The 14,509-nt window shown below is 41.5% G+C and overlaps 2 protein-coding genes across 6 annotated transcripts in view; one reads left to right on the top strand and one right to left on the bottom strand.

Moving 5' to 3' along the window:
* LOC145353124 (sentrin-specific protease 7) overlaps window positions 1-1,973 on the bottom strand; it is an 84,528-nt gene extending 82,555 nt beyond the window's left edge. For 3 of the 5 annotated variants that reach the window (XM_080203503.1, XM_080203502.1, XM_080203504.1), the window contains exons 1-2: window positions 1,851-1,973; window positions 984-1,075 (exon numbers count right to left, since the gene is read on the bottom strand). The gene's annotated coding sequence lies outside the window, so the exon portion shown is untranslated. The remainder of the gene's footprint in view (window positions 1-983; window positions 1,076-1,850) is intronic. The other 2 variants (XM_080203506.1, XM_080203505.1) reach the window with 1 other exon arrangement.
* A 7,206-nt stretch (window positions 1,974-9,179) lies between these two features.
* Window positions 9,180-10,235, top strand: LOC145353521 (putative protein ARB2BP). The gene has a single exon (XM_080204330.1). It carries the CDS (start codon window positions 9,180-9,182, stop codon window positions 10,233-10,235), a length of 1,056 nt encoding a protein of 351 aa, XP_080060456.1.
* The last annotated feature ends 4,274 nt before the right edge of the window (window positions 10,236-14,509 follow it).

Genomic DNA, 14,509 nt, shown 5'->3' with positions numbered 1-14,509 from the left:
TGGGATTAGCAGGATTCCTGCACTGGGCCTTTAATGGGGGACAGTTTTCCTAATGCAGGCAATCCAATTCGTCCATTGTCCCGTACACTTTGATACCTGGGAGTACATGCATCGGATTGCCTGCATCGAAAAAACTGCCCGCAGTTAATTCCCAATGTAGGAATCCTGCGTCCCTGAGGCAGGATGTCAATTAGGCTCATTGACGAGCCAAAGGACACCATGCCCTTGAGACCATTGCAATTTAGCGGTGGCTTGGGAATTAAATGAAAGCTACGTTCATCTCCCGCACCTCGTGAAGGCTACAAGTCCCCCCCACTTTTGGGTTCGCCAACTAATCTCTCAGTACCTGATTGAAGAACTCAACATCTGAGGGGTCAGTGCTGCGCTGAAAGTCTCTCTCTGGTCCTTAGCTCTGATCTCCCTTAATCCCTCATCCACCTTTGGCCTCAAGTCCCTTAATGATCCTGAGACCAGATGAATGCATTACCAGTGATGCTGACAGCTAATCAGAGGCTTACAGCTCTCAGTGTGCAGGATTTTCACCCCCAGAATCCTCAAACACAGAGGGTTTAAGAGTGGCCAGTTAAGTCTCTGATAGGCACTTAATTCCATCTAGCCACTTCACCAAATTTTGAAGAGTTCCCCAGTGGACAAGACTCCGGTTCGGTCCTTTAACTCATGCCCAATGTTTCAGGTTGATGGTGAAGGGTCATCATCAACCTGATAGGTTAACTCTGCTCCTCAGCACAGATGCTGCTTGAGCTGCTGAGTATTTCCTGCATTTTCAATTTTAGTTTAGATTTCCAGTATTTGCAGTATTTTGTTTTTGTACAAGCATATTTGATTTTATTATTTTTCTGTCCACCCTTTAAATCAACACCAGGTCTTCCTGAATTTCAATCTCAAGATCAACAAACATTAGATTTCCGAAAGCACTTTGTTCAAGAGAATGTCATAATAAAACAACATATCTTCTGACTCACCTTGAGCAATGCCACATTCAGGGTCTGCAAGATGATGTTGCAGCAAAAGAACTTTTAGGTCAAATTCCAATCTAGTGTAAATCTGCAGAATTCTGAAATAAGTAATGCAGTCAAAATCAGAGGACTGCCATTTTCAGATACATTTAGACACACAGTGCAAAACTAAGAGAAGTCACATCAAAAGACAATTCTGATTGTGTATTTCCTATTTCGCAAATAAGATCTAGTGGGTGATTTACAAATGAACGTGAACGGAGCAAAAGTAAGTTTTAGTTTTGTTTTAAGAGTCACTAGACTATTGGTGAGCTGTATGTTATACCTTTGCTAAGACTGATTCTGATTTTTTTTTCCCCTGTCTCAGTCTGGTGCTGATCCCATCCATTGACTCTGCAAAGCAACCAACATAGTTAAGGACCCCACACACCCCGGGCATTCTTTCTTCCATCTTCTTCTGTCAGGAAAAAGATACAAAAGTCTGAGGTCACCTACCAACCAACTCAAGAACAGTTCTTCCCAGCGGCCATCAGACTTTTGAATGGACCTACTTCCATTAAGTTGATCTTTCTCTACACCCTAGCAATGACTGTAACGCTACATGCTGCACTCTCTCGTTTCCTTCTCCATGAATGGTGTGCTCTGTGCGCGCAAGAAACAATATTTTTCACTGCATGCTAATGCATATGACAGTAAAAGATCAAATCATTTTTTTTCTCAGCCTGTGAAGGATTTACACTATGTCAGATCTCGAGCAGGAAAATAACAAAGTAAACACAAGGTGCAATCAACTTGTTTCAACGCCTAAACCGAATTGCAAACAACCCAGCAAAAGTAATGGGTCAGAAACAGAGTGAATAGATCAGCACTCACCTCACGAGAGTGAAGTCCGAGGGATCTTGTGTGACTGGGGTGGGGAAATTATTTTTTTTAAACAAAAAGCAAAAATAAAAAAGAGGAAGAAGTTGTTAAAACACACAAGCAACAGAAAACAAACGGGGGGGGCGGGTGGGGAGAGGCGCACAGCTTTCAACCCGTCAGCTGGCAGGCACTCAGCAACGGTCACATCAACATCCACAGGCCGCGGGCGCCCACAGGCCAGGCCAGGCCAGGCCGGGGGAACAGGGACAAGACAGGCCGAGACAGGGCCAGCCACCTCCCTACCCGCCCAGCCACAGCCCTGTCCCCGAACCCGCTCTGATCAAGGGACGGCAGTCACATCCAGAACAGTACCACCCCCCCTCCGCAAGACTCCTCTCTCTCTCTCTCTCTCTCTTTCCGCCTTCACTCCGAGGGCGGGCAGGAAAGAACCCTCATGACAACGGAAGGGGAGGAGCAACACACAGAGCGAGGAAAACAAACCTTCAAAGTCTCTGACACAACAAGTTGTCCAACAAAAATCTAGAGAGAAAAATAAAGAGCTTCTCCCGCCTCACTTCAGAGTGTGCATCTTCCATACCCTGATTCCATGGAGTCTTCGATGATGCTTTTTTTGGTTATTCAGCAGTTGGAGTGAAGTTAAAAAAAAAAGTAAAATTTGTCTATTAGTCACAATTAGGCTTACACTAACACTGCAATGAAGTTACTGTGAAATTCCCATATTCGCCACACTCTGGCCCCTGTTCGGGTCAACGCACCGCACCAGCAAGTCTTTCAGACTGTGGGAGGAAACCGGAATACCTGGAGGAAAACCATGCAGACATGGGGAGAACGTGCAAACTCCACACAGACAGGAACCCCAGCCGGGAATCGAACCCTGGTCCCTGGCTGTACCAGTTCTCCTAATGAGCATTATGACTTAGTGCAATTCTCTTGCCTTTTCCCCTTACCCTGCATATTATTTATATTCAAATAATCATCTAATGCCCTCTTGAATGCCTTGATTGAACCTGCCTCCATCACACTTCCGCTGTGCGAAAAAGTTTTTTCTGACATCACATAAATGCAGGAGGCAGCAGTGTTAACTGCAGTGCCATCCTGAGTATTCGTCTATTCAATGTACTTAACACATTGCAAAGTAGTTCTCCACCAAGGACTGGCAATTTTAGGTAATGCTGTTGATGGACTTTCAAAAGGCATTCGATACAGTGCCACACAATTGATTTGTGAGAAAAGGTGTAGCTCATGGAATAAAAGGGACAGTAGCAACGTGGATATAAATTTGTCCTGAATAACAGGAGGTAAAGAGTAATGGTCAATGGATGTTTTTCCGACTGGAGGAAGATTTGTAGTGGAGTTCCCCAGGTTCACTATGGGGACCCTTGTTTTTCTGGGTAGAAATTAATGATCTAGATTGTGGAGTACAGGGGACAATTTTACAGTTTGCAGATGATACAAAATTTGGGAAGTATTGTAAACAATGATGAGGACAATGCAGAACTTCAAAAAGACATAAATAAGTTAGTGCAATGGGCAGATAAGTGGCTGGCAGAAGTTCAATGCAGATGAGTGTGAAGTGATGCATTTTAGTAGGAAGAACATGCAGAGGCAATATAAAATAAGGGGTAAAATTCTGAAGGAGGGCAGGAGTAGAGGGATTTGGGAGTATGTGCACATAGATTGTTGAAAGTGGCAGGATAGGTGGAAAGGATAGTTAATAAAAGCATATAGCATACTGAATTTTATTAATAGCGACATACAGTGCAAGACTTATACAAGACAGCTGGAGTATCGTGCACAGTTCTGGGTGTGATACTATAGGAAGAAGGTGAATGCACTGGAGAGGTTGCAAAAGACGTTTATAAGAATGGCTCCAGGGATAAGAAACTTCAATTATGAGAATAGATTGGAGAGATTGGAACTGTTCTCCTTGAAGGAGGCTAAGAGGAAACTTGACAGAGATGTTCAAAATCATGAGGGGGCTGTGCAGCATAAATAGAGAAAAACTGTTTCCACTGGTAAAAGGATCATGAACAAGGGGCAGAGATTTAAAATGATTTGAAAGAAGCAAATTTGATTTGATTTATTATTGTCACATACTAATATAGTGAAAAATATTATTTCTTGTGCACTATACAGACAAAGTGTGCCATTCATTGAGAAAGAAACAAGAAGGTGCAGAATGTATGTTACAGTCACAGCTAGGGTGTAGAGAAACATCAACTTAATGCAAGGTAGGTGCATTCAAAAGTCAGGCAGCAGGGAAGCTGTTCTTGAGTCAGTTGGTACATGACCTCAAAGTTTTGTATCTTTTTCCCAACAAAAGAAGGTGGAAGAGAGAACGGCTGGGGTGCACGGGGTCCTTAATTATGCTGGCTGCTTTGCCGAGGCAGCGGGAAATGTAGACAGAATCAATGGATGGGAGGCTGGTTTGTGTGATGGTTTGGGCTACATTCATGACCTTTTGTAGTTTCTTGCAGTCTTGGGCAGGGCAGGAGCCATACCAAGCTGTGATACAACCAAAACAAATGCTTTCTATGACGCGTCTGTATATGATGTCAGAAAAAAAACTTTTTCACACAAAGTGTGATGGAGACAGGTTCAATCAAGGCATTCAAAAGGGCATTAGATAATTATTGGAATAGAAATAATATGCAGGGTATGGGGAAAAGGCAAGAGAATGGCACTAAGTCACAATGCTCATTAGAGAGCTGGTACAGGATGGGCCAAATGGCCTCCTTCTGCTTCATTACAATTCTGTAAAATGTTAATTCTGGGCAGTTAAACAGTTCAAAAAGACATGCAACTAGCAAGATTCTACACATGCAAATTGAGTACCTTGGTTGGTGTTATTTTATTATATTAACCTATAATACTGTATGCGATGCAAGATGGCTAGAAACCATGTAATAAGTGTCAAGAACACAGCTACTCCCAATGGGAAGAGCAAACCATCACTTTGGAACAGAAATTGGAAGCTCCATGATGCTGGTGAGAAGGCAACATCCATAAGGTGTTCACTCGGGTTTCTGCAATAAGCAGAATCAAGAATAACATGCACAATCAAGAAGATCAAAGATTTGGATGAAGGCGATTGACCAAACAAACCAGCACAGCATATCCCTAACTGATTAAAATCAATGGTGACACCCCAGAAAGTATGGACCATTTTCTATAGCTTGGGAGTTTTGCCTTGACAAAGATATAAATGAACCTCTGAAAGGAAGAACTGTTCATCCATGTCTTAAATGAGTGATCTCTTATTTTTAAACAATGACTCCCAGTTCTAGCAGGACAGCACAGTAGCTAGCACTGCTGTTTCATAGAGCCAGGGACCTGGATTCAATTCCTGGCTTGGGTCACTGTCTGTGTGGAATTTGCACATTCTCTCCATGTCAGTGTGGGTTTCGTACAGATGCTCCAGTTTCCTCCCACATTTTGAAAGATGTGCTGGTTAGGTGCATTGACCCAAACAGGTACCAGAGTGTGGCTCTAGGGGAATTTCACAGTAACTTCATTGCAGTGTTAATGTAAGCCTTATTTGTGACTAATAAATAAACTTTACTTTAGCTTCTCCGACAAGAAGTACACTCTCCACATCCACCATGTCAATGCCGCGCAAGACCTCAAAGGTTCTTAAAAAGTTTTTAAAAGACTTATTCAGGCAGAGGCAAAGTCAATGCCTTGAAGAGAGTGCAAAAACCTCCAAACAATTCATCTGCTGATTCTTCAAGGACCATCTGCCCACAGATGGCAGAGTCTGCAGATCACGCATTGGACTTACCAGCCGTCTCAAAACCCAACAAACCAGTGCAGAAGCAAGCTATCCTTAATCCCAAGAGACTGCCTAAGAAAAAGTTGCAAAAGTGCACTCCTCTAAGTGGTTATGAAGATTACCCATACTGGGTGCAGCATGCTAGAAAACATGGAGTGGTTGTTGAGTATGTGGATCAGGGACCAGAACCAAAGAAGTACGCCTGTTAACATGCTGATTACATAAAAAAAAGTGTTAAGAGTTTGCTTAACAACCTGAAACAGCAATAAGGTGGGAGTTCCTCTGCATTGAAACTTATAAGCCGTTTAGATAGATTGAAGAGATACCATATAGCCTACACAACAAAGGGTGAATAGTGAAGCTGCAAATGCAATGTGGCAGCCAGTAACATCCCTGCCAAGTTAAAGGCCATCATTGCTGATGAAGTCTACACATCACAGGATATCTTTAATGTGGATGAAACAAGCTTTTTCCTTTCCGAAGAGAATGCCCAGAAGGACATCCATTTCAACTCAAAAGAAAATTGCGCCAGGACTCAAGCTAATTAAGAATCAGTTGACTTTATTATTTGGTAGTAACACAGAAGGTGACTTCAAGATTAAGGCTCTGCTTGCGTACCACTCAGGAAATCCACAAACAGTGAAGGGTTAAGGCAAATAACATTGAGAAGGTGCCAGAATCCCACAATGAAGCACTGACCACAGTGAGCTGGTGCAGCTTGAGCAGGAGCTAGCTGTATCACGAGAAGATGAAGAATATAGAAAGCATTTCATAACAAGCAACGAACATCACAACACATGTTTGGAAACTTAAGTTCACTGAAGGGGCACTCAAATTTTTCAAAAACGATATCTCTCCAGAAAGAAGTTTAAACGTCAGCAGAGAGAATAAAAGGGTCATCGGCTATCTACAGCAAGAAGCAAAAGTATAGGGTGCAATAATACATTCAAATCTGCAATTAAAAAGTGAGTAAGAAAATCCACCTCACTGATGGTAGTGCTAATTGTTTGTGTAAATTGTGCACCTTGCAGATAGCATTTTGTTTATAGCTTTTTTTTGAATTTCTAGTTATATTTATCAGTAACTATGGAGTTCTGCTTTTAACCGTAACTGGAAATATTTTCTTCACATCTCTCCTCATAATCCCTTTCAATATCTTATTAATCTGCATTTCACTTGCTGGCTGCAAAGGACTTTGGGCAATATAAATGGGAATCGATTTTTTTCCTCAAAAAGACCTCTAACAGGTCACTGACATTTTTCTAGAACGAATAGCCCCATTGGTTCATTTTTACCAGGGTATGCTGCTGAGAAAGGAAGAGGGGCCACTCAAGTAAAATGCCAAAAGGTCAACAACAGCCATGAAGCTTTAAAACATCAGAATCCTGACAGTACAGAAGGAGGCCATTCAGCCCATCAAGTCTGTACTGACCACAATCCCATCCAGGCCCTACTCCTGCAACCCCATGCCTTTACCCTGCTAATCCCCTGACACTAGGCTCAATTTAGCACAGCCAATCAACTTAAACCTGCACATATTTGGATTCAGAGGAAACTCTCACAGACATGGGGAGAATGTGTAAACTCCACACCAACAGTGACCCGAGGCCAGAATTCAACCTGGGACCCTGGTGCAGTGAGGTAGCAGTGCTAACTGCTGAAGTGCCACCATTTGAAGGAACCCATTTGGCCCATCAAGCCTGCACTGACTATAATCCCACCCAGGCCTTGTATCCATAACCTCTCATTCAAACAGCACCAATCGAGAAGTAGTTTGAACGTTGGAATAAGAAAAGGCTGATATTCTCCCCAAGCAGACAAAAGACTAATAACAAGAAAAACTAACAGAATGTTGATTAATGTAAAACACAACCAGATATTGCAGTACAATACACAAACAAAACACGGTAGATACTGGAAGATGGAATATAAAAGAGAAAACGGTGGCAGTGGCAGTGGTGGCGGGGGGGGCATTTAAAGGTAAAAACCAAAATGGATTTTTAAAAAACAAGCAAAATGGAGCTCTGTGATAGGGCACAGTTGCATTAAATGTTAAAATGATGATGGTACAAAGCAAAATGGAGATGCTAAGATTTGTGCATTTAGAGATATAAAAACAGAGGAGGGAGAAAAAGGAAAACCAAACCAAACAAAGGTAGGGAGGCTATCATGTCCTGAAGGCATTGTTGAAGAAAGTAACATATGTGCCTATGGGGGATTTTAATCTTAAATACATTTCATATGTATCTACCAGGCTAATTTGATCAACAGAATTTTTAATAGCTATGATGGACAGTAATAACTCAAAAGCATAAAAAAAATCACAAATGCTGGAAATCCAAAAAACTATGTGGAGTTTGCACATTCTCCTCGCGTCTGTGTGGGTTTCCTCCCACAGTCCAAAGATGTGCAGGTTAGGTTGATTGGCTATGTTAAGAAATTGCCCCTTAGTGTCCAGGGATGCATAGGATAGAGGGATTAGTGGGTATAATACGTAGGGATATGGGGGTAGGGCCTGAGTGGGATTATGTTCGGTGCAGACTTGATGGGCTGAATGGCCTCTTTCTGCACTGCAGGCTTCTATGATTCTAACATTACTGGATGAACTCAACAGGTCTGGTCATCTGTGGAGGAAGGAAAAAGAACTCAATATTAATTCTGTTTCTCTCCACAGATGGGAAAAATATCAGCCATGATTGAATGGCAGAGCAGACTCGATGGGCCCAGTGGCCTAATTCTGCTCCTATGTCTTATGTTACCAGACCTGCTAAATTTATCCAGCATAACTTTCGAATTCCAATACACTTTTTTTCCCCCCCAGATAGTAATTAAATAGCAGTACATGGAAAGGGGGAACAATTCTCTGTACCAAAACTTTTTGGAACAAGTCGTTGGTGGTCATTAAATATAAAGTGTAGATTAAAAACATGTGTTAAGTGCAACTGAGTTCATTATCTAAATAAATAATTAGCATGCACCAAAAACACAATCGGTGCTGAGTGATTGGGCCAAAAATGTTTTACATTTAATTCTTCAGCAGCAGATTCAATGAATGACAACAATCCCGGAGTTTGGCATTCTTTGCAAAGGAGGAATAAATTAGTGATAAGCCTGTGTGGAAACAAGACGTGAATTGGCGAACCTGGCAATCACATTTTGATTTGATGTGTCTTAAATTACTTTTGTTTCTGTTCGGGCTGTTCCCCTTCCTTTTGGGGAGCTGCCCCTTTAACTTTGTCCTAATTCAATTTGAGTTTGTCTATTTGGTTCGACCTGAAAAGAGGATGTAAATTGGCAAATTATTTCAATTCGACCATACTTTCACATTGTCGTTAAAGAACTTTAGCATCACTAATACCCAATTAAACAACATTGGCTGAAAAAAAATCAAATCAGCAAGTGCAATAAAAGATTGGTATCCATACCCCCAGAAACAACAAACAGTATTTTCATCTGGGTAAGTTTCTGCGTCCACACAAAAGGACATGGAAAGGCTATCTCCTGATGAAAAGCCGCTTCAGAATATCAAGCGGTTTTTGTTTGAAGGAATGGAAGAAGCAGTGATTCCTGAGCATTTGGAAAGCGCCAAAAGACTAAAAGAATTCAGATACTATTTCAATGATAATGGACAACTGAGGCACACGGAAACAAACCAACCATTTACTTATAAACGCTGTAGCAACACAGTAAACTTGAACCACCAGTGGTATAAAGCCTTTGGACTAGTTCTGGCCGATTATGTGTACGAACTCCTGGAGAAAGAATGTCGATTAAAACGCGTCTGCATCCCTCTCGATGCAGCAGAGGGTGACAGTTCTAAAAGTTTCTGCTTCATGACTGAAGGCGCTTTGACTAATCCTTCCAAGTCGGTTGTCCTACTACAAGATCGCGGGGTTATGCGGGCTGGGACATGGTCCCAGCAACTGATTGTGCGTGATGGCCTGGACACAGGCACTCAAATCCCTTTCATCAGGCAAGCTATGAGGGATCAGTATGAAGTGGTCGTATTGAACGGCAATGACAACTTTATAGCCATTAAGCAGGACGATGACACAGAAGAGAAAAAAGCATGGGATTCAGATCAAAAAGAACATGACTTAAAGGTCGAACAAATACCAAAACATGGTTTTGAAAGTCCGGAAGCGCACATCATCTATGTTTGGGACCACTTTATATCTAAGTTTCCTGATATGAGTGTAGCCTTCATAGCCCATGGCTACGCAGGTTTGGCATTCGTGAACCTTCTAAACGAGCGTAAAGATGTAATGAGCAAAGTGTATGCTGTGGCCTTCATAAACTCTGCTCACGATGTCAATCATCAAAACGTTGGACAGATAGGTCGGAATTGGATAGGCAAACACTGCCGTAATTGGTTATTGAGCTCCAAGCCGTTAGACAAACTAGTACCCTCAGTGAGGATGGGTTGTGCACAGGTTTCTGCAGGCACTGAAAGCCATGACTTGGCCCCCGCAACTTGCCTTCAATCGATTTTCAAGTACTTGAAGAAAGTTTCAAATGTGCAAAAACCGAATCCATTCGTTCGGTCGCCAATTGTTACAAGAAGTTTAAGTAAGAGATTGCGAGCAAAAACAAAGAGGGTGTAGCAATGCTTGTTGAATCGTGTAAGTTCATCCAATAAACACTTAATGAAACCATGAGCAGAAGAGGTTTGCTTGCCTCCGGTACTTTTGTTTTGGTTACAGATTTCCAGCTTCTTGAGTATTTTGTTTTTGTTAGTATATTTCGCAATGATTTGTGCATTGCACAAAAGGGAACACTTCTGTTCCCCCAGCCTAAATTGCACTCTTAAACAACTAAGATCTTTCGTTGTGGTGGAAGTAATATTGTTTGGTTATTTAGGGAGAATATTTTTCTCGTGTTTCTCCAGGTCACTCAGATTTAGCATATTAATTGTATCTGCTGCCTATTGATACTTGCTGTCGCCTGGGTGGCGCAAAAGATGTACTTAACTGTACTCTTGTGCAACAACTGGATTGCCTCAAAAAAGGCAGCCTCACCACTCCCTCTTCACACAAATTAAAGTTCTCTAGAAAGTGATTTGCATTAATTTAGTGACATTTCTGTCAACATAATACTGCACTTTTAAGCTTGGTTTTATTTCTGAAATATTTCTCCCACTGCCAATCTTGTGTGTATTAGAATCAATGAATCCTACAGTGCAGGCGGAGGCCACTTGGCCGATTGAGTCTGCACTGACTACAGTCCCACCCAGGCCCTATTCCCATAGCCATGCATTTACACTAGCTCGTCCCGCTGACGCTAAGGGCAGTTTAGCACAGCAAATCGACCTAACTTGCACATCTTTGGACTGTGGGAGAAAACCAGAGCAAACCCATGCAGATCCAGGGAGAATGTGGAAATTCTATGCAGTGACCCAAGCCAGGAATCTGGGTCCCTGGTGCTGTGAGACAGCCAGTGCTAACCAATGTGTAATCACTGTGCCACCCCAATCATACGCATCAAATAAATACAAATAATGTGGACAGTGAGAACCTAAAAATCAAAGCTAAAGGCTCTGCAATCTCATCCCTTGCCTCCCAAAGTATCCGAGATGTATCCCATCTGGCCCAGGGGACTTTTCAACCCTCAGATTTTTCAAAATTGCTAATACATCTTCCCTCAGAACATCTACTTTCTCCATCCTATCAGCCTGTATCACACTCTCATCCTCAAAAACATGGCCCCTCTGCTTAGTGAGCACTGAAGAAAAGTATTCACTCAACGCCTCACCTATATGTTCTGACTCCATGCACAAGTTCCCACTACTACCCTTGACTGGGCCTAACCTCACCCTGGTCATTCTTTTATTTCTCACATAAGAGTAAAAAGCCTTGGGGTTTTCCTTTATCTGACCTGCCAAGGATTTCTCATGCCTGCTCCTAGCTCTCCTAACCCTTTTTCTTAAACTCACTCCTAGCTACCTTGTAACCCTCAAGCAACCCAACTGAACCTTGCTTTTTCATCCTTACAGCTCTTCCTTTTTCCTCTTGACAAGACATTCATCCTCCTTTATGAACTATTGTTCCCTCACTTGGCCATTTCCTCCCTGCCTGACAGGGACATACCTACCAAGGACACACAGTATTTGTTCCTTTGAATAAGCTCCACTTTTCATTTGTGCCCATACCTGACAGTTTGTGTCATCTTATGCTTCCTAATTCTTGCCTAATTGCATCATAATTACCCCTGCCATGTGACCCTATCCCTCTGTATTTCAATAATGAAGGACACCAAATTTTGATCACTATCTCTAAAGTGCTTTCCCACAAACAAATCTAACACTTGGCCTGGTCCATTATCCAGTACCAAGTCCAATGTGGCCCCACCTCTTGTCAGCTTATCCACATATCGTGTCAGGAAACTCTCCTGCACACACTGTACAAAAAGTGTCCCATCCAAACTATTCGACCTATAATGGTTCCAATCAATATTTGAAAAGTTAAAGTCACCCATGATAATGGCCCTGTGACCTCCACACCTATCCATAATCTGCTTTGCCATTTCCTCCTCCACATCTCTATTACTATTTGGGGGCCCACAGAAAACTCCTAACAATGTGACCGCTCCTTTCCTATTTCTAACTTCAGCCCATATTACCTCAGTAGGCAGATCGCCCTCAAAATCCCTTTCAACTGCTGTTAAACTATCCTTGATTAACAATTGAATTAAGAATTCAACGGTTCATTTTTGGAACATGTACACTGCTTGTAAAGGAAAGGCAGGACAGAAAATAATGAGTAAAGATCAACAAAAAGGAAGAAATTAATGAGAGACAGATGGTGAAAAATCTTAAGAATTTCTGCAGATAGTTTAGAAAGGGAGAATAACTTGAATGGGGAATTAATCATGGACAATAAGGAAATGGTGAATGAATTGAAAAGATATTTTGCATTCTTTGTTGTTGAGGATACAATTAACATCTCAAAGTAATTGTAAATCAGGAGGTGAAGGAGAGAGAAGAACGTAAAACAATTATAATCACCAGTGAAAAGCTACTGAGAAAATTATAGAACCAAAAGCTGATAAGTCCCCACATTCCAATGAACTTCATCCTGGGATCTTAAAAAGATGGCTGCTGAGATAGCAAATGCATCAGTTTTAATTTTCCAAAATACCCTAGATTTCTGGAAAGTTTGCATCAGATTGGAAAATAACAAACGTGACACTTTTATTCGACAAAGGAAGGAGACAGAAAGCAACAAACTGCAGGCTAGTTAGCCTGACATTTGTCATAGGGAAAGTGCTGAAATCTGTTATTCAGAAGATTCTAGTGGAACACTGCGAACATTTCAATGCAGTCAGAGTTAACATGGTACTGTGAAAGGACTATCATGTTTGGCTAACTCATTGGAGTTCTTTTGGAGAAGTTGCAAGCAATGCAAATAAATAAATTGTGGATGTGCTGTACTTAGATTTCCAGAAGGCATTTGACAAGGTGCCATATCAAAGGTTGCTATGCAAAGTAAGGGCTCATGGTGTAAGGGGTAATATATTAGCCAATGATTGAGAATTAGTTAGCCCACTGGAAGTGGAGGAGGCATAAATGGGTTATTTTCAGGTTGGCTAGATCTGACGAGTGGAATGTCATAGGGATCAGTGCTAGAGCCTCATATGTTTAGAAATTATAACAATGATTTGGATGAAGGGACCAAATCTATGATTGCAAAATTTTCTGATAACACAAAGAAAGTAAATAATGAAAAGCACATCAGGAGTCTACAAAGGGACATGAATTGTGAGTGGGCAAAATGTTGGCAGATACGGTATAATGTGGGAAAATGTGAATTTGTCCACTTTGGCAGGAAGAATAGAAAAGCAGCATATTATTTAAATGGAGAGAAATTGCAGAATTCTGACGTACAGAGGGGTCTGGGTGCCCTGTAGATGAATCATAGAAAGGTGCAGCAAGTAATTAGGAAGACAAATAGACTATTGTTGCTTATTTCAAGGGGAATGGCATATACAAGTACAGATGTTTTACTACAGTTGTGAAGGGTGTTGATGAGATCACATACTGTACAGTTTTGGTCTCCTTATTTAAGAAAGGAAATAAAAGCGCTAGAAACAGCTGAGAGATAGTTCATTGGCCAGTATCTGGGATTAGGTGGTCAAGTTCACCACTACCACCTCAAAGACAATCCAGTGACATCCACATCCAACGAACAAATATTTTTAAAAAAAACCTTATGAGGAATGGTTGGATAAGGTGGGCTTGTATCCATTGGAATTCAGAAGATGATCTTATTGAAACATAAGATCCAGAGGAGGCTTGACAGATTGGATACTGAAAGGATATTTCCATTTGTGGGACACACTATAACTAGGGGATGCAGTTTAAAAATTAATCTCTCATTTAAGGAGATGAGAAGAAATATTTTCCAAGGGTTAAGAGTCTTTGGAATGCTTCTCTAAATAGTGGTAGAAGCAGGAATCCTTAAACTTTTAAGGCAGAGGTAGATACATTTTTCCTTAACAAGGGAGTTGAAGGTTATCGGCAGTAGATAGAATGTGGAGTTGAGACCACAATCAAATTAGCCATGATCTTATTGAAAGGCTTAACAGACCAAATGGCCCACTACTGCTCATATGTATGACAGTTAACCTGGAATTGGTTACGCTGTTCCACTCCTTCACAGTGTACCAAAGCCGTACTATATTACTAACTATAGGAGGCAATAACTCATTTAGGCTTCTTCAGTAACACTGCCCAAGCCTGCAACCTGCACAACGTAGTGGACAAGAACAGCAGATACATGAGAAACTACCTGACATGGACATATATTGTCATACCTCCATTATTACTTAATCAAAATTATGATGCACCCAAACTAACAGCATTGTGTCATCCATCCTGACT

Source organism: Carcharhinus amblyrhynchos, chromosome 15 (assembly GCF_965287045.1).
Source record: "Carcharhinus amblyrhynchos chromosome 15, sCarAmb.v2.hapA, whole genome shotgun sequence".
NCBI classification, from domain to species: Eukaryota; Metazoa; Chordata; class Chondrichthyes; order Carcharhiniformes; family Carcharhinidae; genus Carcharhinus; species Carcharhinus amblyrhynchos.
This window is presented reverse-complemented; position numbering and strand designations above follow the sequence as displayed.